The 25,094-nt window shown below is 42.8% G+C and overlaps 1 protein-coding gene across 8 annotated transcripts in view; it reads left to right on the forward strand.

Moving 5' to 3' along the window:
* SMAD2 (SMAD family member 2) overlaps positions 1-24,149 on the forward strand; it is a 53,475-nt gene extending 29,326 nt beyond the window's left edge. For 5 of the 8 annotated variants that reach the window (XM_070743586.1, XM_070743584.1, XM_070743585.1 and 2 more), the window contains 9 exons: positions 6,296-6,385; positions 7,940-8,133; positions 11,596-11,730; positions 13,822-13,896; positions 16,736-16,789; positions 18,785-18,997; positions 19,626-19,763; positions 20,164-20,308; positions 21,866-24,149. In XM_070743586.1, the coding sequence (XP_070599687.1) occupies positions 6,296-6,385; positions 7,940-8,133; positions 11,596-11,730; positions 13,822-13,896; positions 16,736-16,789; positions 18,785-18,997; positions 19,626-19,763; positions 20,164-20,308; positions 21,866-21,989 (1,168 nt within the window). In that variant the 3' untranslated portion in view covers positions 21,990-24,149. The remainder of the gene's footprint in view (positions 1-6,295; positions 6,386-7,939; positions 8,134-11,595; positions 11,731-13,821; positions 13,897-16,735; positions 16,790-18,784; positions 18,998-19,625; positions 19,764-20,163; positions 20,309-21,865) is intronic. The other 3 variants (XM_070743593.1, XM_070743589.1, XM_070743590.1) reach the window with 1 other exon arrangement.
* The last annotated feature ends 945 nt before the right edge of the window (positions 24,150-25,094 follow it).

The following is a 25,094-nucleotide window of genomic DNA, read 5'->3' on the forward strand; positions in this document are numbered from 1 at the left end:
TTTATTTTTTCCTCCACATCATAACATACAAAAAACAATATACCTTCTATTTTGTTATAATAAAATAGTCTTGAGTTAGTAAATCTTATATAATCGAATTATGCATTCTTAAATCCCATCTATTTAATTTCAGTTACAATCACACCCACTTCCATTCTTTCTAAAGATAAACTCCAATAAGCTCTAATTAAGTCCATCATTAATATTCCTTAAATTATTGATAAAAACAATACCTTTAGCATTTTATAATCATAATATCAAAGCCATAGTGCCCTCTTTCCTCTTAGTACAAATTTCAAAAAAGACTAAAAACCCTTATACCTAATTTTATCAATTAAGAAATATAAAAAACAGACAAATACAAACATATAAATTCATTACTTATTATTATGCCATTATTATATTTCATCAGACCGCTCTTGGTAAATTAAAGCTAGACAATAAAAACCAAATACTTTTAATCTTCAAATCTATAGACCCCATTTAACAAGCTAAACCAAATTGAACAAACCTTAGTTATGTTAATCAAACCTACTTAAATCACCTTGATATATTTCATTTACTTATAAATTTTATCAAGTGATGGTGAACTTTTTTTTCTTTGGGTGCCAAAACATGCATGCATGCACGCTATTGTGCACGTATGTGTGCCCACACCCATAAATCAATGCGCCCCCTTGCAAATTCAAGTCTCTCGTCCTGCTCCGTCCCACATGCATGCACACATGACCCCCATTTTTTGACTTCCTGTGGGCCAGGTAGGCCTCTTTTTGCCCTGCTGATGCTCCAGACGCTTCCCTGGAGACTGGGGAAGGCGAAAACTGCCTCCCCTGCCGCCCCGTAGGCCCCCCATAAGCCAGAAATACCCTCCCAGAGCCTCCACGCGAGCCAAAAATCAGCTGGCCAGTGCTCACATGCTTGCATGCCATAGGTTCGCCATCACGGCCCTATACCATTTCAGACAAGTGACTATTATTATTTATTATTATTATTTATTGGATTTGTATGCCGCCCCTCTCCGTAGACTCGGGGCGGCTAACAACAGTAGTACAAAACAGCAGGTAAATCCAATACTAAAACAGTTAAAAACCCTTATTTGTAAAACCAAACATACATACAAACAAACAAACATGCCATGCATAAATTGTAAAGGCCTAGGGGGAAAGAATATCTCAGTTCCCCCATGCCTGACTGCAGAGGTGGGTTTTAAGGAGCTTACGAAAGGCGAGGAGGGTGGGGGCAATTCTAATCTCCGGGGGTAGTTGGTTCCAGAGGGCCGGGGCCGCCACAGAGAAGGCTCTTTCCCTGGGGCCCGCCAAACGACATTGTTTTGTTGACAGGACTCGGAGAAGGCACACTCTGTGGGACCTAACCTGTCGCTGGGATTCGTGGGGCAGAAGGCGGTCTCGTAGATACCCTGGTCCTGTGCCATGAAGACTGTCCATTCTCTTCTTTAAAACTCCCAATGATGGGGCACCTACCATTTCTTTGCGAAAGAGCTTAAGGTTCTTGAGAAGATACAGCAAACTAGAAATCAAAAAGAGCACTGCCTTGGGTTTAATCTGACAGTGTAGTGGAAATTCAAAAAGATGAAAAACAGCTGCAGCATTCACAAAACAGGCTTGGGAAACTCTTCATTTACGCCTCATTAAAGTAACCAGTGAGCACAGCAAGCAGAGGCAACTGGGCCTTCTCCCCGACCCCGGCAAGAGTCAACAATCTTTCAGTAGGGTTGATTATGGAAGACGTCATGAGAAGAATGGGGGAATCATGTTCAGCAGCTACACGGATGCCTTTGATAAAAAATGCACCTAGTTTGACTCCAGCCATTATAATAATAATTAATAATAATAATAATAATAATAATAATAATAATTTATTGGATTTGTATGCCGCCCCTCTCCGTAGACTCGAGGCGGCTAACAACAATAATAAACACAACATGTACAATCCAATAATAAAAAACAACTAAAAACCCCTATTATAAAACCAAACATTCACACAAACATACCATGCATAACTTGTAATGGCCTAGGGGGAAGGAATATCTCAACTCCCCCATTCCTGGCGATATAAATGAGTCTTGAGTAGTTTATGAAAGACAGGGAGGGTGGGGGCAGTTCTAATCTCTGGGGGGAGTTGGTTCCAGAGGGCCGGGGCCGCCACAGAGAAGGCTCTTCCCCTGGGGCCCGCCAAACGACATTGTTTAGTCGATGGGACCCGGAGAAGGCCAACTGTGGGACCTTATTGGTCGCTGGGATTCGTGCGGTCTTCAGGAGACCTCCACCCCCTTCCAGTAGAAACCTTGGATTCGGTATCTGGACGAAATTCCATCCAAGCACCAGTTTTCTCCACAGCAAAGTTTTCAACGCCTCTCACTCTTCTCCTACCACAAAGAAGTAGGACATCCTTCCTTCGCTTCTATTAAAAGGGCAAGCAGCGAGAAAATGAACACCAAACCTGAGGATTTTTTTGTCTGAAGAAAAGATGACACACCAAGTTATGCCTGGAACACACTTGGGAATAACTGGATGGAAACTTATCAAGGAGGGAAGCAACCTGGAATTAAGGAGGAACTTCCTAGCAGTGAGGATAATTTACCAGCGGAAGAGCTTGCCTTCAGAAGTTGTAGGTGCTCCATCATTGGGGGTTTTAAAGAAGAGACTGGACAGTTGCTTTGTCTGAAATGGTATAGGGCCCTGATGGTGAACCTATGGCACGCAAGCATGTGCGCATTAGCCAGCTGAGTTTTGGCTTACATGGAGGCTCTGGGAGGGCATTTCTGGCCTCTGGAGTGCCTCTGGAGGGGGGCAAGGGAGGCAGTTTTCGCCTTCCCCAGGCTCCAGGGAAGCCTCTGGAGCCTCGACAGGGCAAAAAACAGGCCTACTAGGCCCACAGGAAGTCAAAAAATGGGAATCATGTTTAACATGTGTTACTCCTGCAGTAACTTCTCCATGCAACATAAAAGTTGGCAAACTTCTCTGCTTTTGTTTGCTTCGTTTATTTTAGGTTATGCATGTTCCGACTATTTTTGTAATGTCAAGCACCCTACAATTTGGTTAGCATTTTCTTGAGTTCATTCATTCATTCAACTTCTAAATAGATTGTTTATTGTTTGTTGTACCGAAGGAGAGTCATCTCCCCCCCCCCCAATCAAAGGGCATAAGGATATTCATTCAGAGATTGAAGTTGTTGCTGTTGAGAGCTACATTTTCATTCAGTTTGTGTGTGATTTTGGATATGAAACCTAGGTTAATAGCCTGGGTTATTCAAGACTTCTTAACCTCTTTTCTGTGCTTCTTAAGCTGTGTCTCCAGGGTTTTTGTTTTTTGTTACCATCTCTTGGAGTCTGTTTTATTGGTGGGAGTTTATAAAACAACTGGCTTGTATTGACCTCATCTATAAAATCTAAAGATTTACAACTAAAATGATGCAGAACTTTACAGATGTCTAAATCCTGAAATGACAGCTCCACTCTACTGTCAGACAAATACCAGTGGAAGAGCTTGCCTTCAGAAGTTGTAGGTTCTCCATTATTGGGGTTTTTATTTTGGGTTGCTGATACTGTATAGTTTTTTCCCCCATCAACCAAAATGTTTTCCACAAATGTATATAGGTGAAATTTGAAAAATTAGAATATCGTGCAAACGTTCACTTATTTCAGTAATGCAACTTAAAAAGTGAATCTTAATATATGAGAGATACTCATAACATGCAAGGCAAGATAGTTCAAGCCATGATTTGTCATAATTGTGATGATTATGTGGTATGAAAACCCCAAATCCACCATCAGAAAATTAGAATATTACATGCAATCAATAAAATAAGGATAGTACATAGAACAATATCGTACCTCTGAAAAGTATAAGCATGCATATGTACTTAGTACTTAGTTTGGGCTCCTTTCGCAGCAATTACTGCCTCAATGCGGTGTGGCATGAATGCTATCAGCCTGTGGCACTCTGAGGTGTTATGGAAGACCAGGATGCTTTAATAGGGGTGACTTGATCGGAGTGTATAAAATCATGCATGGGATAGAAAAGGTGGATAGAGAAAAATTCTTTTCTCTATCACACAATACTAGGACGAGGGGGCCCTCCCTAAAGCTCATAGATAAGAAAGCGAGGACAAATAAAGGGAACTATTTCTTCACCCAGAGGGTCCTTGGTTTATGGAATTCACTTCCAGAAGAGGTTGTGACAGCTGTCAGCCTTGATAGCTTCAAGGCAGGATTAGACAGATTCATGGATGCCAAGTGTATCGGTGGTTATTGAAATGGATGTCCAAGTGCTGCCTCTATGTTGGTTGAGGCAGGCAGAATTCCCTTGGGTCCCATTTGTTGGGGGTGAAAGGAAAGGGAGGGTCTTGCCTTCTCTTTCTGCTCAAGATTCCCATGGACAATTGGTGGGCCACTGTGTGACACAGAATGCTGGACTCGATGGGCTTTGGCCTGATTCAGCATGGCTCTTCTTATGCTGTTATGTTCTTAATAGCGGAACAGTTCCACCCGCCAATCAGCTTTTCACTTATTTTCTTCCCCCAAAACTAAGGTGCATCTTACACTCCGGTGCTTCTTATGGTCTGAAAAATATGGTGATCATTAGCTTAATGGGAAGTGTCAACGTTAGGGGTACTAATTTTCAAAATCTTTCCAGTATGGAGAACACAGCTAGTGCCAAAGATGAACCAATCCTTTAAGTATGCAGGCTTTTTCCAAAGGAGCAAATTGTTTTCAGGTTTGTGCATCTGTTTTTCAGTATCTTTTTATTCTTGTTTCCAGGCTATATTATTCCAGTAAATGTAGTATCATGAAGATTATTAATAATAATGCAGAAAGAAAGGGTAAAAGGGTTGCTTTTGTTTCAGGAGCTGTTTTGCCGTATATTTATAGGCTTGTGCAAATGGTTCAGAAGACCATCTTGGAAAACCCTGGTTTGAATCCACAGTGGGAAGGATCAGCGTAATGAAGAAGCTAGGATTGCTGTTAGAGTAAAGCGGCCATGAATGGTTTGAGCAAGTGGATTCACTATGACAGCAACTTTTGGCTGTGTCTGTACCATTCACTTTGCAAACTGTCTCTCTGAATGACACGGAGAGTTCTAGTAGATCAAGGCTATGAGGAGGGAGAGACCAGTGTGGTCTAGTGGTTGACACCCCAGGCTAGAAAGCAGGAGATTGTGAATTCAAGTCTCTCCTTAGGCATGAAAGCCAACTGGGTGACTTTGGGCCAATCACCAGGAGACAGTGAATTCTAGACCCACTTTAGATATGGAAACTGGCTTTGTGTCTTTGGTCCAGTCACACACAAACATAGCCCACACTTACAGGGAGGTAATTGTGGAGAAAATAGGAGGACGTTGCGTGTTGTGTGTTGGGTAAGTTCACTGCCTTGAATTACTTATGAAAATAATAAGGGCAGGATATATAAATAAAATAAAATAAAATAAAAAAAGAAAGAAAGAAAGAAAGAAAGAAAGGAAAACCTTTAATATTAGGGATTTTTAAAAAAATGTTTTGAATTGCTTGCTTTCTGTTGTGTTTCATCGTTTATTTGTACACTTATTAACGGCAAACATTGGATGTAGCCTTTCATACAACGTTAAAGATGAAGGGTTGAAGATGGGGGGCACAAAAGGATATTTCAGCGAAATAATGGAAAACTTGCACATTGCAGCTACTAAATTGATTTTGGTGATTCCTGAATTCAAGTTTAACAGTTTGTTGAACTCTTAATTATTATTATTATTATTATTATTATTATTATTATTATTATTATTATTATTAATTAGATTTGTATGCCACCCTTCTCTGAAGACTCTACTGACTTTAAAGTATTACTTTAATACTTTACTGACATGATTTTAGTCTGACTTGCTATTTTTATTATTATTATTGTTACTATTTTGTAAAGATTTTTTCCTACTTTTTGCAAAGAGTATGTGTACTGCCAGGTTGACGAGGTTTTGCCTGTTTTAAGGTATATTACAAATATGCAAATTGCATCAATCCAGCAGACGTGCTCACCGTTTTGAAAACATCATTTTACCTTAAAAATCACATGTTCCATTTTACCGGCCTCCTTCATATAGAAAATACATTTCTTTTTGATACTAGTATTTAAAAAAAAGAACAGAAAAGGAAAAAAAAGAAAACAAAGCAAACTTCAGTATTTTCTATGTGGAAGGAAGTTTTTTGTACATTTCTCCCATGTCTTTACATCATGGTAGTTTGAATAACCATGCTTTCCATATTCACATCAACTTTTTTTGTTTTTGTTTTTCCAATTTATACACAGCACTTGCTCTGAAATTTGGGGACTGAGTACACCAAATACGATAGATCAGTGGGATACCACAGGCCTATACAGCTTCTCTGAACAAACCAGGTGAATATTCTGCCCTGTGTCTCGTTGTAGAGATCTTTTCGGGTGGGTTCGGCTTTTCAGGGGTCTTTACCAGTTGCAGTGCTTCCAAGCAACAAAGCCTTTTAAAGACAGATGTTGTGTTCTCAGTTGATATTTTAACCAACAAAAGTTATCTTCCTATTAGTGCTGTGGGAAGACTTGGGAGGAGGGTGGAGGCGTGTGACTTCATAATCTGTTCTTTATTTAACAACATAGGGGGCATTTTACCCCAGACCAGGTTACCAAGTGTGTCTTTAAAAATGCTTGCACACTATATACAGTGATACCTCGTCTTACAGACCCCTCGTCATACAAACTTTTCGAGATACGAACCCGGGGTTTAAGATTTTTTTGCCTCTTCTTCCAAACTATTTTCACCTTACAAGCCGTCACCACTGGGACTTCTATTGCCAGAAAAGCGCCCGTTTTTGCGCTGCTGGGATTCCCTTAAGGCTCCCCTCCATGGGAAACACCACCTCTGGACTTCCGTGTTTTTGCGATGCTGCAGGGGAATCCCAGCAGCGCAAAAACGGGCACTTCGGCTGGCAAAAGGGGTGAGTTTCGGGTTTGCACGCATTAATCGCTTTTCCATTGATTCCTATGGAAAACATTGTTTTGTCTTACAAACCTTTCACCTTACAAACCTCGTCCCGGAACCAATTAAGTTTGTAAGACGAGGTATCACTGTATTTGTATGCATGTTTTTGGTTTTGTTTCCCCCCCCCCCAAAAGAATCAGGTATGTGCTCTCAGAGACAAGGAATCAACTTGTCTGGCTTTTGATGGTTCCTTTTTTTTTCCTCCTTCCCATGTCACCCTATTTGCATTTGTGTGCTGAGATTTTTGTCTTTCCCATCCCATGAGTCATAAATTCATCCACATTTGTGTAGGCCTAGGCAGCCTTTTATCTTAAAACTAGCAAAACTTTTCAACTGGTTGAGCAGCAAGGGATGCAGAAATCACAGACAAGCACGATGTGTCGTCTGATGGAAGCTGCATGTCCCAGTGTTTCTCAGTCTGAGCCACTTTTAAGACCTATGGATTTCAACTCTCAGAATCCCCCAGCCAGCCCTGCTTGGAAGTCCAAAGGCCTTAAAAGTAGCTCAGGTTGAGAAACACTGTTTTTATGCAGTGTGAATTCCTTTGGTATCTGACTGCTATAATTTTATGTGCAGTCTTGTACATCCTATGTTCTTAACAGCAATAATTGCCTGTTTTAGCCTAGTGTTAAACGTTGTTGATGAGCAGACTTATTTATTGTTCAGTCATTATGACACACACACACACACGCACACACACCGATTCTTTGATTCCCAGGGCCAGTATTAGCAGTGTGTGCACTAACCATGAAACTACCTCTGTCATTGCAAAGAATATTGCAATGTGGAAAGATACAAATGTGTGTGGCAGCTCTTTTTGCATTTTTCTTTTTCGGGTAGGATGGAAAGCGCCATAGTTCTGAGTAGATCATCTTAAATATGCTGCAAGTCAACAACTCAGAACATTCTGGAATATTTTTCCCCTCCTCTCTCTCTAGGTCTCTTGATGGCCGCCTCCAAGTGTCCCACCGCAAAGGATTGCCGCATGTCATTTACTGTCGCTTGTGGCGCTGGCCTGACCTTCACAGCCACCATGAACTTAAGGCCATTGAAAACTGTGAATATGCTTTTAATCTTAAAAAGGATGAAGTGTGTGTAAATCCTTACCATTACCAGAGAGTGGAGACTCCAGGTACGAAGGTGGCAAGCACAGCTGGCGGTAAAGGGCAGGCTTCCCTTACTAAACCTCTGATGTAGCATTCAATGTGTGCAAAGTTGAATCAAAAGGAGCGTCTGCGTTATTTCCAAGGGTTTCAGCGGGAGTTACTCCAACTTTTAATTTTTCACAGCGGCACATAAATATTGAAGAGCATTGTTCATTGTATTGAACGCATGTATTTGGCACTTCCTGGTATAACTCGAAGCGGCAAAGGGCTGCAAGCGTTTGCCTCAATTAATATGGCAGAACTACTCAATTATTTTTCTTTTCTGCTTTGTTGTTGAGACTCAAGTGGCTCAGAGGATTTTTTAATATAGAGACATCTGAACGATACGTTCGTTCAGCTTTCTTTTGTAGTTCCAGGGAAAGGATTCCATCACAATCTGGAGCAGCCATTTAAAAGAGTGCTTAATTGCTTGTTTTTCCCAATCCCCTCTAATTTCTAAAAGATCATCCATCCCCTGTTCAGATGGATTAAAATAAATGTTTTATAGAGCAGGTTATTGCTTAATAGTTGTCAGTGATGCAAAAAACTGAGATGGATAAAACTGGTGTCACTTTAATTTAATCTCACATCTATCGCATTAGCTGAGAGTCTGTGTTGATTCTCAACCATCTAGGATCTATTTATTTATTTTTTTGACTTCTATGCTGCCCAATCCCAAAGGACTCAGGGCAGCTCAGGATCATTGTCCCAAGATGCTTTTTCAAAAGGCAGCTGGATTTTGAACTTATTTTCCAAAGTAGCTAAAGGCAGGACAAGAACAACGGGTAGAAACTAAGCAGAGAAGCAACCTAGAACTAAGGAAATTTTTTCTTACAGTGAGAGCAATTAACCGGTGTAAGGACTTGCCTTCAGAAGGTGCGAGTGGAGGTTTTTAAGAAAAAACTGGATAGCCACCTAACAACTGAACGGGTATAGGGCAATGATGCCGAACCTTTTGGGAATCGAGTGTGCCCACTCGTCTGGCCTGCAACCCGTAAGAGGAGCTGATGCGTACATCCCAAAATGAACTTCCGGGGCGCGCCTGCCAGCTAGTCTTGTGGGTTTCTGGTGCACATGAGCGGCAATGGTCAGCTGGCCTGCGCGCATGGTCACCCAGGAAAATAGAAGACCAACTCTTGTAGTTATTGGCACTGCTGCATGCACGAAGCCAAGCTGATCGTTGCGCGCACATGCGTGCCAGAATTCCGGAAGAGGAATGGGCGACACCACGTGTACCAGGTGACATGGCTCCGCATGCCCCTTTGGACATGTGTGCCATAGATTTGCCATCCTGGGTATAGGGTCTGCTGCTTGAGCAGGTGGTTGGACTAGAAGACAGTCCCCTTCCAGCTGTATTTTGATCGATTGATTGTTTTTCCTTGAAGGTGTGTCGCTTCTCATTCAAGAAGCTTGAACTGAAAAAGCTCAATCTGAGTATTGTACTGGCAGTTCTTTGCTAGCAAAAACTTCAGAAGAGAAGGATTTAGGGGTTGTGATTTCTGACAGTCTCAAAATGGGTCAACAGTGCGGTCAGGCGGTAGGGAAAGCAAGTAGGATGCTTGGCTGCATAGCTAGAGTTATGACAAGCAGGAAGAGGGAGATTGTGATCCCGCTGTATAGAGCGCTGCTGAGACCACATTTGGAATACTGTGTTCAGTTCTGGAGACCTCACCTACAAAAAGATATTGACAAAATTGAAGGGGTCCAAAGACGGGCTACAAAAATGGTGGAAGGTCTTAAGCATAAAACGTATCAGGAAAGACTTCATGAACTCAATCTGTATAGTCTGGAGGACAGAAGGAAAAGGGGGGACATGATCGAAACATTTAAATATGTTAAAGGGTTAAATAAGGTTCAGGAGGGAAGTGTTTTTAATAGGAAAGTGAACACAAGAACAAGGAGGCATAATCTGAGGTTATTTGGGGGAAAGATCAGAAGCAAGGTGAGAAAATATTATTTTACTGAAAGAGTAGTAGATGCTTGGAACAAACTTCCAGCAGGCATGGTTGGTCAATCCACTGTCACTGAATTTAAACATGCCTGGGATAAACATTTATCCATCCTAAGATAAAATACAGGAAATAGTATAAAGGCAGACCACAAGGTCTTTTTCAGCCGTCAATCTTCTATGTTTCTATGAAGTGAACTGGGTGAACTGAAGAAGCTTCTTGAATGAGAAGCAAAACATCTTCAAGGAAAAACAAAATCCAGTTGCCCTTTGAAAAAGCACCTTTGAGATATATGAGCTGAGAAATGTTCCAAAGTGACTTTGGAGCATACGGATCCCCTCTCCTTTACATTTCATGTTAACCGTTAAACAAGAATCGGAGAGGCCTCGTTTGGATCTCAGCCGTAAAGATAATTTCATTCTTTTGATTGAGTCATTGCTTTCCATTCCTTAGACTTCTACCTTTTCCTCCTGGGGTGATTTTGGGGAAAAACAAGACAAATTTCTGCTTGTCAGAAGAAAATGTGAAATAAAGAAGATAAACATCTTTAGTAAATATGCCTAGAAGAGACTGGCTAAATTTGCAGATAGCAGTACTCATATTCAGGGGTCCCCAACCTTGGCAACTTTAAGACTGGTGGATTTCAACTCTCAGAGATCAAGGAGCTCTGGAAATTTATTTATTTATTTATTTATTAGATTTGTATGCCGGCCCTCTCCGTAGACTCGGGGCGGCTTACAGCAATGATAAAAACAATATATAATGACAAATCTAATAGCTAAAATCTAAAATAACAATAATACATTTAAAAAGTCTAAAAAACAAGAAACCCCAATATATATAAAACATACATACAGTCATATCATACACAGAAAACTACATAGGCAGGGGGAGATGTTTCAGTTCCCCCACGCTTGACGACAGAGGTGGGTTTTGAGGAGTTTACGAAAGGCAAGGAGGGTGGGGGCAGTTCTAATCTCTGGAGGGAGCTGATTCCAGAGGGTCAGAGCCGCCACAGAGAAGGCTCTTCCTCTGGGTCCCGCCAAACGACATTGTTTAGTTGACGGGACCCGGAGGAGACCAACGCTGTGGGACCTAGCCAGTCGCTGGGATTCGTGTGGCAGAAGGCGGTCTCGTAGATACCCTGGTCCGGTGCCACCAGTCCACCAGTCTTAAAGTTACCAAGGTTGAAGAGCCCTGCTCATATTCACCATGTAAGATATATTACGTCTTTCCCCCTACCCAAGTGTTGATTCCTCAATTAGCATTTTATGTTAATTGGTGTGATTTTCTCCAGGCTTAGCTGGAAATAAGCCCATTGCCAAAATGTGGGTTTAATCCTGAACAGGCATTAAACTGAATAAACAGTGCTTTGAATTAAAACCTTGTCATATGACTATAGAGTCTGCAATATGTTCTATAGAGGGCTATTTGTTTTGTGGCATATTTAAGCATGGTAAATTGTGCTAAATTTTTTGGGATGTTTTCCCCTCTTCCCAGTTCTGCCTCCTGTTTTGGTACCACGACACACTGAGATTCTGACTGAACTTCCTCCTCTTGATGACTACACTCATTCCATTCCTGAAAACACTAATTTTCCAGCAGGAATTGAACCGCAAAGCAATTACATACCAGGTATTCCTGTAAATGCAAATAGAACTGAACTGGAATCCATTGTATAATGTGCCAAAATAAAATAACAGCATGACATTGCTTGCTAGGGTTGGGATTTCTTTGTAATTGTTGGAGCTCTCTGGGTCCAACTAAAAGTTGTTCAGCCATCAGCAAAATCTTGGCCAGTATACTTTTTCCTGAAGAAAAGAAGAAAGAAGATCTTTAAAAGCATCTTGAAGAGCCGTGGTGGTGGCAGTGGTTAGAAGGCAGTACTGCAGGCTACTTCTGATGCCTGCTGGCTGCCTGCAATTTGGCAGATTGAATCTCACCAGGCTGAAGATTGGTTCAGTCTTCCATCCTTCCGAGGTGGACCGCACACCCATAATGACTGTAAATCCTTCCATTCCCTACCATCCAGTCAGACCTGAAGAAGCTTCTTGGATGAGAAGCGAAACGTCTTCAAAGAGAAACCAGAAAGTCCAGGTGCCTCTTGAAAACGCACCTTTGGAACAGAAGCATGAATGTACAGTGGTACCTCTACTTACGAACTTAATTCGTTCCACGATCAGGATATTAAGTAGAAAAATTTGTAACAAGAAGCAATTTTTCCCATAGGAATCAATGTAAAAGCAAATAATGTGTGCGATTGGGGAAACCACAGGGAGGGTGGAGGCCCTGTTTCCTCCCAGGAGATTCCTAGAGAGGCCTCTCAGAGGCGTCTCCCTACCTTTTCCGGCCCTGTTTTCTCCCAAGAGATTCCTAGAGAGGCCCCACGGAGGCTTCTCCTTGCCTTTTCCGGCCCTGTTTTCTCCCAAGAGATCCCTAGAGAGGTCCCACAGAGGCTTCTCCCTGCCTTTTCTGGCCCTGTTTTCTCCCAAGAGATTCCTAGAGAGGTCCCACAGAGGCTTCTCCCTGCCTTTTCCGGTTACAGTTTCGGAGGCTCGGATTTGTAATTGGAAAATGGTTCTTGAGAAGAGGCAAAAAAATCTTGAACACCCAGTTCTTATCTAGAAAAGTTTGTAAGTAGAGGCGTTCTTAGGTAGCGGTACCACTGTTTTTGTATTTAGATATCTGCATTTACAAGCTTGCTTACTATATGGGAACTGAGGCTATGAAAACTAGCACCCCTCTCTCCCCCCTTTAGGCCATTTCCTTGTGAAAGTGGGAAGTCCCGAGTCTTCGGAGAGGGGCGGCATACAAATCTAAGTAATAAATAATAAAAATAAAATAAGTCCATACTGTGCTTTTTCTTCTGTTTGCTTGAGAGCTGTGGTGGCACAATGGTTAGAATGCCAACTGCTGACAGTTCGATCCTGACTGGCTCACAGTTGGCTCCACCTTCCATCCTTCCAAGGTTGATAAATGAGGACCCAGATGATTGGTGGGGCAATATGCTGACTTTGTAAACCGCTTAGAGAGGGCAGTTAAAGCACTGTGAAGCGGTATATAAGTCTATTGCTATTGCGAGTAGAAATATCCAAAGGATTACAAGCTCTACATTGGTCAGGCCTCTCCTGATTTAACGAGGGTGATTAGAAAAGCTTTATGCACTTACATGCGTGTCTATGGACAGTTTGGGCCACAATGTCCAGAGCTTCCCATTCTGAAAGAGACCACCATCTCCCATTCCTCCCAAAAAAATCACTCCACCGTCTTAAAAATCCACAACTCCAAAATCTGAACATGTCTACGCTAGTTTAAAGACTGCAATCTATAGCTTATAGCAGGGGTTCCCCAAACTTGGCTACTTTAAGACTTGTGGACTTTAACTCCCAGAATTCTCCAGCCAGATATGTTATGCTGGCTCGAGAATTCTGGGAGTTGAAGTCCACTAGTCTTAAAAGTTGCCAATTTTGAAGGCCCCTGACTTATAGAATCCGGGAAGGGAGAAAGAAGGGAAGTGCAAGTGACTGTCTCAATTCCCCCCCCCCTCTGAACCTAACATTGATAGTTTCTTTGCTGTCTCATTGTGTCGGTGTGATTTCCAGCCAGAGGTGTAAATAAATATAATATTTTGTCTATTCTTTGTTTATTGATAAAACATTTAAGGTCCAGGCTGTTGAGTGAAGGTTTTATTTTAAAAGGTTCTCAATTGTATTTTGCTCTTGGTAGAAACGCCACCCCCTGGCTATATCAGTGAAGATGGGGAAACAAGTGACCAGCAGTTGAACCAAAGCATGGATACAGGTAAATGCCTTCATATTTTACTGAAAGAGTAGTAGATCCTTGGAACAAACTTCCAGCAGACGTGGTAGATAAATCCACAGTAACTGAATTTAAACATGCCTGGGATAAACATATATTCTTCGGCTGCACGAATCCCAGCGACCAATTAGGTCCCACAGAGTGGGTCTTCTCCGGGTCCCGTCAACTAAGCAATGTCGCCTGGCGGGACCCAGGGGAAGAGCCTTCTCTGTGGTGGCACCGGCCCTCTGGAACCAACTCCCCCCAGAGATTAGAACTGCCCCCACCCTCCTTGCCTTTTGTGAACAACTTAAAAACCACCTCTGCCGCCAGTCATGGGGGAATTGAGATCCTCTTTCCCCCTAGGCCTTTACAATTCTATGCATGTTATGTATGCATGTATGTTTGGTTTTTATATTAATGGATTTTTAATCATTTCTAATACCAAATTACTATTGTACACTGTTTTATTGTCGCTGTTAGCCGCCCTGAGTCTCCGGAGAGGGGCGGCATACAAATCAAATAAATAAATAAATAAATAAATAAATATCCATCCTAAGATAAAATACAGAAAATAGTATAAGGGCAGACTAGATGGACCGTGAGGGGTTTTTTTGCCGTCAATCTTCTATGTTTCTATGTTTCATTTTTATGGCCTGCTCAAGTCTTCTGCCCATTTTTTGGTTACGTTTGCATGTATCTCTGTGACAAAAATGTTCCTAGGTTGTGTCAGTGAGTGTTACATTTTAAAAGACCTGTTGATTTATTTGTTCGTTTATTGGCCACCAAACTCCAGTGTACTCTGTTGTTATGTGTAATATAGAAAAGATTCAATGCCTTCTTTGATCAAGGGAAAAAATGCAAATACCTCTGTTTCTACCTGGAAATTGCTTCTGGATTTTGTTCTTGAGGTAGAAAAAAAAATGAAACTCTGATTTTGGATTTTACCGATTAGATAGATATGGCATAGCCGGAAATGGCTAGTTTAAATTACAAACAAAGTCAATGGGAAGCCAGATTCACTTAACACTTGTGTTACTAACTTAATAACTGCAATGATTCACTTAAAAGCAGTGGCAAGAAAGGATGTAAAATGGGATATAATGCACCTAACAATCTCTTTATTGATAGAAATTTTGGGCTCAATTGCAGTCATTGGTCAAAGACTACCTGTACCTTTCATATTTCTTGGGTTATTAGATACTAAAATGGCAAAGGGTTAGTAAATGCCCGAAGTGGGTTAATATATACAGTGGTCCCTTGAGTTTCGCGGGTCCGACTTTTGCGGAAAGCCTATACCACAGGTTTTCAATAAATAAATACATAAATAAAATTTTTGAAAACCTGTGGTATTTTTTTTATTTTTAAATTTTATTTAAAGAAGCCATCTTTAAATAAAAGCTCCGCTTCTGCCCCAATCTCCCGATCCCCTCCCCTTTAATTCTCGGAGCGTTGGTACACTCCACTTGAAGCCGGGGCAATGGGGCGGCAAGCCAAGGGCTTTGCTGCACTCGCTGACGGCGTCTCCCATGGCGGCAGCCTCAGCTCGGGAATCCTGCAGCTGACGGCCCTCTGCTCGAAGCGCCTTCACCGACTGCTGCGCCCGCCCAAAGGCGCCCCCGAAGGCGGGAAATTAGGGTGGGGGCTGATGGAGCCGAACCCTGTCCCGCCGGATGATCGAAGCTGTCCCGCGGGCTCCTCCGCCAGCTGGATTCCACACACCCCACTCATCCCTGGGGCCAAGCCGCCGGCCTCCAGCCAACGACTGCCGGGCGGCCTTGGGGACAGTCGCCGCTGCTGCTGGGGCAGTGCCGGTAGGGACCCTGGGAGGAATGGCTGGCAGTTGAGGTGGGGTGCACGGCAGCATCTTCCGAGAAGCGGGTGGGTGTCCTCCCAACGCACCCAGTCCCTGCAGGCACTGCCCCAGCAGCAACGGCGCCTGTCCCCAAGCAGTCATTGGCTGGAGGCATTTGGGAGGTATGCAGAGTACTTGTGGGGTCTTGGGAAGGACAATTTTTTTCCTTACTTACCTCTTTGAAATTTTGGTGTGTCTTATAGTCTGAAAACTGGTATACAGTGTTCCCTTGACTTGCGCGGGGGATACGTTCCAAGACCGCCCGTGAAAGTCAAATTTCCGCGAAGTGGAGACTGATAACGTGAGGATTCTCCCAAACCAACCCCCATAGTCCTTGGAGCAGGAGCTGGCCCGGAGCCAACCACAACACCCCCATATTTTCTTTTCCAAAAATGGGGCATGCAGAGGGTCTGGGAAGCCTGCAGAGTGCTTCTGGGGGCTGGGAAAGGCAAAAACACCCCCGTTTTTACCACGTTCACCCATTTTTTCACATTTTTCACTTTTTGCAAACATGGGATATGGGGGCAGGTCTTTGGGAGGCCAAAAAATGACTGCATGCAGTGTATAAGATGCACCAACATTTCCACCCTCTTTTTTGGGGGGGAGATGCATCTTATACTCGAAAAAATATGGTATATCATCCATCCTAATTTCTTAACCTTGGTTTTTGTTATTGCTAACTGAAATAAGATAAATTCTAAGCTAGTTACTAGAACTAGTGCTAAGGTTCTGTCATGGCAATCATAGTTCCTCCCACCCTTTGTCCAAACATTTTCCAATATTTTCAACATTTCATTGAGGTGGGGAAAGAATAAATTTGTGGATTGCAGATTCTTTTGACTGCCGTGTCCAAAGGTAAAGGTATCTTGTGAAAATATGTGGCATCTGGATCTCTGTCTAAATGATTTGTGTGAAGTGTTTGTCTGTTTGTATGTGTGTGCACACAGGCAAGAGAAAAAAAAATAATGTTCTTGATTGTTTCCCCAGGATCGCCAGCAGAGCTGTCTCCTAGTACACTCTCCCCTGTCAATCACAGCCTAGGTAAGCAGAGAACACATTCAGTAATTGAATCGGATAAATAACAAGAAAACTGTAGCCCGGTCTTCAACTTATGACCATAATCAAGCCTGGAATTATGGTAATAAGTCGTTGTAATCATACCTTGAGGCATCATGTTCAGGTCCAATTTTTGTCAATTTTTTAAATAGCTTTTAAGCAAATTCATTGGGGGGGGGGGAGGATTGCCAACAGTTGAAATGAAATGCCAGAAACCGATAAAAATCAAGGCAAATTAATTGTGTGTGGGATGCTGCAAATGACCATAAAGGTAAGCTGGTTGCTGTTCTGTCGGGCTCTCTGGTAGACTCCTCCCAAAAATTCACAGGTACAAATTTCAGACACACACACATTTGAAAATTCAAAAGAATGTTCTTTATAATGAAAATTCACTTAAACTAAGCCCTCTTTTGGTATAGCCAAGAGCACTCGTCTCCAAACAAACTGGTAATTTGTACAAGTCCCTTATCAGTTCTGTGATACTTAACTTGCAGCTGTGAGGCAATTCACAGTCCTTCTTTCACAAAGTGAAACACACTTTGCTCTGGTTTAGTTTCAAAGTGGGGAAAAATCAGCACACAAAAGGTCAAAGTCAGTAAAGCAGTCACGAAACACAAGGATCACATAATCTCCACAATGGCCAAACCCACAGGCTGCTATTTATAGCAGCCTCACTAATTACCCCAGCCCCACCCAACCACAGGTGGCCTCATTTTCTTTGATAATAATCTCTCAGTTGTTGCTGCCTATGCATTGCTCTCTGCATGCGTGGCTGTATCATTAACTCTTGTTCTGAATCCAATGAGGAGCTAGATAATTGATCTCCTGAGCTGTCTGCCACACTCTCCTCCTCCCTGTCACTCATGTCTTCTTGGTCAGAGGAGCCTTCATCAGCAGATTCCACCGGGGGCAAAACAGGCCTGCAGCATGTGGATGTCTCCCCCACATCCACAGTCCTTGGGGCAGGAGCTGGGCCAGAGCTAACCACAACAGTTGCAAAGTTACGACTGCCGTAACATTTCTCTTGTGGTCATGTGAACATATTTTCACCACAAGACAGGTGTTAACGCCAGTCGTAACTTTAAAAATGAGTCATTAGGTTTTGGGGGTGTCTGTTGTAACTTTAAACAGCTGCTAAACAATCAGCCATAAATTGAGAACTGCTTCGTTGGGATATTACTAGTATATTGTATTTTTAATGACAGTTGTATCAATTTATGGGTGCCCATACTGTTCATTAAAAATCAAATGTTGTTGAGTCTTTTAACTGGCTCCAGTAACTTGTATTAATATTTTTTATGGATGGTGTTTTTGGAAATGAGCTTCTTAAAACACGAATCCTTTACTGCGCTGCGGGCAATTAAATCAAGATGGTTTATCCTGGGACCACATTATCAGGGAAGATGTGGTGCTAAAGTGTGGAACAGAAAGGGGAATAAAGATAATAAATTGTTAGTGAAAATAAAGTTTCAGGCACTATAACTTCAGCTGTTTTCCTCTGCAAATAAAATGAAGAACAACATGAGCCTTCCCTAAAATTAAGATATTCAGATTATTTTGTCACATGAGGTGAGTTAGAGCAAACATAGCCTTTTTAATAAGATGTATTATATTTTTATTTTACCCTTTGAAACAGTAATCGGTTAATTTCTGGAGTAAGCGAAGGAAGCCCCTTACTGTGCTGATGGAGCTTTGATTTGTGGTTACCCCAGGGGTAGGCCAAGTTGGCTTTTCTATGACTTGTGGACTTCAACTCCCAGAATTCCTGAGACAATCATGCTAAATCAGGAATTCTGGGAGTTGAAGTCCACATGTCATAGAAGAGCCAACTTGGCCTACCGCTGTGTAACACTGAAAACATGGACATTCCTGCTCTGCTTCAATAACGGTAGCCATGGCTATCAGACCCCTTGCCAAATACTGAGAAGTAGAATGCCTGTGGAGTATGATTTTTAGGAATGATTTCTTTCTGCCTGCCAGACTTGCAGCCGGTTACCTACTCGGAGCCTGCCTTTTGGTGTTCAATAGCATATTATGAACTAAATCAGAGAGTAGGTGAAACTTTCCACGCATCCCAACCTTCACTTACCGTAGATGGCTTCACGGACCCATCCAACTCCGAACGGTTCTGCCTAGGTTTGCTCTCCAACGTTAACAGAAACGCCACGGTGGAAATGACAAGACGGCACATAGGTAGGGTGTCTGATTCCCTGATGGGTTACCAGTCTTCTGCCCTTCACATTTCAGATCTATTTATTCTTTCTCAATTTTTTTTCTCTCTCTCTCCTGCCTGCTTTCTTCCTTCTTTCCTCCCTTCTTTTCTTTTTCCTTCCTTCCCTCCCTTTGCCTCTTTCTCTCTTTTTCCTTCCTTCCTCCCTCTCTCCCTTCCTGCCTCCCATCATTTCTTCATTTCTTCATTTTTCTTTCTTCTTTTATTTCCTTTCTTTCTGACCCTTCCTTCCCTCCTTCCCTCCCTCCCTTCATCTCTTTCGCTCTCTTTTCCTTCCTTCCTTCCTTCCTTCCTTCCTTCCTTCCTTCCTTCCTTCCTTCCTTCCTTCCTTCCTTCCTTCCTTCCTTCCTTCCTTCCTTCCTTCCTCCCTCCCTCCCTCCCTCCCTCCCTCCCTCCCTCCCTCCCTCCCTCCCTTCCATCCATCCATAAAATTCAGTTTTGTGTCTAGTTGTATAATTATGGCACGTTAGCTCTAAAAGAATAACAATCCAGCTAATTTTAAAAAAAAACATTAGAAGGGGAGGACCTAAGCAGTTCAGACGTTAACCTCTAGCATTTCTCCTTTCTCTGTTCCTTGCTTCCCTCACCCAGGAAGGGGAGTGCGCTTGTATTACATCGGTGGGGAGGTTTTTGCCGAGTGCTTAAGTGATAGCGCAATCTTCGTGCAGAGTCCCAACTGTAACCAGAGATATGGCTGGCATCCGGCCACTGTGTGCAAAATTCCACCAGGTAAGATACATAAAACAAATATTCATCAAACCAGGTTACTTGCGGGACCGCCTCCTGCCACAAAGTCCCAGCAACCGATTAGGCCCCACAGAGTCGGCCTTCTGCAGGACCCATCAACTAGACAATGTTGCTTGGTGGGACCTAGGGGAAGAGCCTTCTCTGTGGGGGCTCCGGCCCTCTGGAATCACCTCCCCCCCAAAGATTCATACTGCCCCACCCTCCTTGCCTTTTAGTCTCCAGTCCCCTCATCATCCTGGTTGCTTTTCTCTGCACTTTTTCTAGAGTCTCAGCATCTTTTTTTATTGAATGGTGACCCAAACTGGGTGCATTACTCTAGGTGCGGTCTTACCGAGGCTTGGCAATAGTAACCTTACCCAGCTGTCTTTTCCCCTTTGTATAGGTTGCAACCTGAAGATCTTCAACAACCAGGAATTTGCTGCTCTTCTGGCTCAGTCTGTGAATCAGGGCTTCGAAGCCGTGTATCAGCTCACTCGCATGTGTACCATCAGGATGAGTTTTGTCAAAGGATGGGGAGCTGAATACAGGTGCTTGGTGGATCTTTGAAGAATTATCTTGTGGCAGGGTTGAATTTATTTATTTATTTATTATTTATTTTATTTACTATTTTATTTTATTTATTTTATTTTATTTTTGATTTGATTTGATTTGTTTGCCGCCCCTCTCCGTGGACTCGGGGTGGCTAGCAACAGTGATAAAAACAGCATGTAACAATCCAATACTAAAACAACTAAAAAACCCTTATTTATAAAACCAAACATACATACAAACATGCCATGCCTAAATTGTAGAGGCCTAGGGGGAAAGAATATCTCAGTTCCCCCATGCCTGACGGCAGAGGTGGGTTTTAAGGAGCTTACGAAAGGTGAGGATGGTGGGGGGCAATTCTAATCTCTGGGGGGAGCTGGTTCCAGAAGGCCGGGGCCACCACAGAGAAGGCTCTTCTGGGTCCCCCCAAACGACATTGCTTAGTCGACGGGACCCGGAGAAGGCCAACTCTGTGGGACCTAACCGGTCGCTGGGATTCGTGTGGCAGAAGGCGGTCCCGGAGATATTCTGGTCGGATGCCATTAAGGGCTTTATAGGTCATAACCAACACTTTGACTGGAAATTGATCGGCAACCAATGCAGACTGCGGAGTGTTGGTGTAACATGGGCATACCTTGGGAAGCCCATGATTGCTCTCGCAGCTGCATTCTGCAGGATCTGAAGTTTCCGAACACTTTTCAAAGGTAGCCCCATGTAGAGAGCATTACAGTAGTCGAACCTCGAGGTGATGAGGGCATGAGTGACTGTGAGCAGTGAGTCCCGGTCCAGATACAGTGTTCCCTCGATTTCCGCGGGGGATGCGTTCCGAGACCGTCCGCGAAAGTCGAATTTCCACGAAGTAGAGATGCGGAAGTAAATACACCATTTTTGGATATGGACAGTATCACAAGCCATCCCTTAACACTTTAAACCCCTAAATTACCATTTCCCATTCCCTTAACACCCATTTACTCACCATTATTACTGGTAATCACCATTGAATATGACACTTAGTGATCCTGATATTTATAAACATAATTATTTATTGACAATAATTATTTTTTTTGTTATTTATTTGCAAAAAATATTAGTTTGGCGATGACATATGACCTCATCGGGTGGGAAAAACTGTGGTATAGGAAAAAACCCACGAAGTATTTTTTAATTAATATTTTTTGAAAAACCGTGGTATTGGCTATTCGCGAAGTTCGAACCCGCGAAAATCGAGGTAACGCTGTAGGGCCGCAACTGGTGCACCAGGCGAACATTGCCAACTGTCATAAATAGGACCCAGTTCTCTTAAGCATATGAACTTTGCAGGTGAATTTTGATCAGCTGACCACGAGGGATACATACTGTAACGGTCGCTAGTGTGAAAAACGACCATAACTCAATTTTCCCCCCAGCGCCATTGTAACTTTCTACGGTGGCTAAACCATCAGTTGGGAGTCAAAGTCTTAGCAGGCATTCTCTTTGGCTGGTCTGCTGTTTTCGCCATGCTGCAAAAGGCAATTTTATGTGTTCCTTCTCTGACCCTTCTCTCGTTTGCCTTTCAGGCGTCAAACGGTAACAAGCACTCCTTGTTGGATCGAGCTGCACCTGAACGGGCCTCTACAGTGGCTGGATAAAGTATTGACTCAGATGGGGTCCCCCTCAGTGCGTTGCTCTAGCATGTCGTAAAATCTCGGAAGGGCTCCGAAGATGGGAAGTCCCGACAACGGCTCGTTCTGTCGCAGTCAACGCGTGCGTGGTCTCCATGAACTGTTTTCCTATCCAAAAAAAAAGTTCTGAGAGAAAGAGAGAGAGTGTGAGCGAGAGAGTGAGAGAGAGAGAGAGTGAGAGAGAGAGAGAAAGCACTTGAGAATCTCATCAGTTTTCAAGCACCTTGTGGATTTTGTTTCTTATACTCTGATACTAGGTGAAACGTTAGTGTATAGAAACACCTTCTCCTGAAGGGGAGGTAGGGACATTTAAACACTTTAACAGTGTTTTCTTTTTTTATTGGGTATATATAAATCCTGAGTGTCCTACAGGTTTGCCAATAACATGGACAAGTACAGTTAGCGTTAGGTCAGGAAGCCTCTTCAAAGCGTGGCACCGTTTTTTATGGTCTTAGTTAACAGTGCCCCACCGGTAGATATACGGAGCTCTGGCTTAAGCAGACACCTCATAGAAAGCCTAAATACTTGGTCTCCATATTTTTTATATTTTTGTATACATATGTGTGCAGGCTTTTACGCTTCCAGTTCCATTATCTTCAGCTACTGACCATAGAGATTAAACTTCAGGTTTTATCACCTGAAAACTTGATGGGCCCGAACGTATTCCAAATAAATGGCATTTCTTTACTGTCCTCAGACGATCAGATCCGGTTTGAATTGGGACACATCTTGTCCATTCAGCAAAGGCATCCGCTGCTGTGGTCCTTCAGGTTCGCTTTGGGTCATTTACGCACTAAATGGAGTAGTGCTAATTATAGGTCAATTTGGTTTTTATAACTAACGAAACAATCAAATTTTCTCCTAGCCGGTGAGTCGGTCAACTTTCTCCCTCGCCTCTTTACTGCCCTCCAGGACACGAATGTCTCGCTCGTCTGCGATTAGTAGATTTTTGCTCCCGATTTCAAATCCTACTTAAAGGCAGCAGGATATTCTTGGGTTTTTTGAGAACGAGATCGTCAGGTACGGCTTGACTGATCCTTTCTTCCCTTATCAGGCAGAGGGGGGGTTGTGTTCTTTTTCTTAAATGTCTCCATCAGCCCACTGTCTAATTGCACCATCAGATGTGAACCAGTGGACCTGCAAAGCCTGCCTACTTCCCTGAAAATAGTATTTTTTTTTTTATGACGTGTTTGCTTGCTGGGCTTCTAAATCAAATCGACAAAGGGGAAGTTCCAAGTGGGTTGACATCTTGTGTTATTTCCCCCCCCAAGTCTTTCTTCCTGCTACACCCAGAGTCCGAGGAGAAGGAGAAGGGGCGTGAGGAGGTGAGGCTGCCATTGCAGAGGAGATCCCTGCTTCACGATTTCCTTCTTGCAGGTGGCGAAACAGGTTGCACGAAGGGGTATTTCACCAAAGGTTTTGTTTTGTTTGTAGAAATGAGCCACAATCGCCCATGATAATAGGACCTTGCGGAAGCTGCAGCAGCAGCAGCTTCCGTGGGTTGCTTATTGCTTGACCAAAGGAACAACCTCCACAGTACATGTTATGGTGAATCTTCGGACACTCCTACATCTGGACCTTGCTTTAAAAAAGAAAGAAGTTTTTTGAATTATATTCTACAGATAGGTCTGGGTTGGGTAAGGGTTGGGAAAACTGTACAGAAGGGTTCTTCTGACTTGAAAAATATACATCTTACTAACCACCTTGTGATCTAGCTGTCTGTCCTCTTTGTCGTGGCAGTAGCAGATTGCTTTTTTTTGTCTTGTTTCTTTCCTTCTTCCCCCCCAAAAAGGTTACTTTGCACTAGGCTTGTACTTCGTAAGTACACCTAGCGGCAATTCTAGCTTTGACAACTAACGTTTGGCCAGTGTTAAGCTTTGTAATCGGCTGCCTGTACCTGAAAGGCAACGAGGGATATCTTTTTTTTTAAAATGCCGTAACAAAATAGGGCATAAGAGCAATACCAAAAAATTTTAAAAAAAGAACGCCGGTGGGAGGGTGGGTGGAAACCACGTGTGGGCCCGGGGCAGTTCAGAAGAATGGGCAAAGAGTTACCGACTCGTGTAATTTTACCAGTAGCCTCATGTATTGGTAGAACTTGTAAAACTAAGAGGGAAGCTTTCATCTGTGTTGCATTTGCCTAATATGTGAATACACTAATAAAAAGTTTTAATTCTCACTTTTGTTCGTGTAATGGTTTGGTGGGAAGACACTGGTCGGGTGTCAAACTCGAGACCCATGGACTGCTTTGAACTGGGCTGTGGGCCGCCCTGGAAACTGAAGGACATTGCGGTACCTCTGCCAGTGAAAACGGAGCGTGGGAGGGCTGCACACGGCCCTCCCTGGCTCCATTTTGGCTGGCAGAGGGCTGCAGGAAGCCATCACAATCGAAAATGGAGCCCGGGGCCACCAGCAGGAATGGCAAAAATGTTCCCAAATATGGAAATGTAAACAGGTACCAGGATGTTGCTATCATATGTGGTGGACCTGTACAATGGCAAAATAACATTGGGCAAAGATAAAACGGTGGTTAGAAGAGATGACAGCATAAAAATAGAACTAAACCCAGAGCTATTGTTACTAGGCATGCTATCAGGTAAATATTGTAAAAGAATCATCTGCCATTTTTTTTGGAGTATAAGACACTCGGGTATAAGACGCACCTTAGTTTTGGGGGAGGGAAATGGGGAAAATCTACCAATCCTTAGCATCCTTAGTCGGATCAGCTTCAGCACATTATTTTATTCCCTGGTTAGTGCTGGAAAAAAACACATCTTCAGAGGAAGTAGGAATGAAAACAAGCCTGCAAAGACTTAGGGCTATAAAAAACATTGGGAACCAATAGGAATCCTACAAGCTGGAAAGATTGTTAGCACCTCGTTAGGGATGTGAGCTGCCCTGAGTCTACGGAGAGGGGCGGCATACAAATCTAATAAATCAATAAATCAATAAATAAATGGGGAAAAAAGCTTCAAAAAGCTACATTCAGAATATAAGATACACCCAAATTTTCAGCCTGTTTTACGGAGGAAAAAGGTGCATCTTATACTCTGAAAAATACGGTAATTAATGTTACATGTAACATTAATTAACATATTTTTCAGAATATAAGATGCACCTTTTT

Source organism: Erythrolamprus reginae, chromosome 2, assembly GCF_031021105.1.
Source record: "Erythrolamprus reginae isolate rEryReg1 chromosome 2, rEryReg1.hap1, whole genome shotgun sequence".
In the NCBI taxonomy this organism is placed as follows: Eukaryota; Metazoa; Chordata; class Lepidosauria; order Squamata; family Dipsadidae; genus Erythrolamprus; species Erythrolamprus reginae.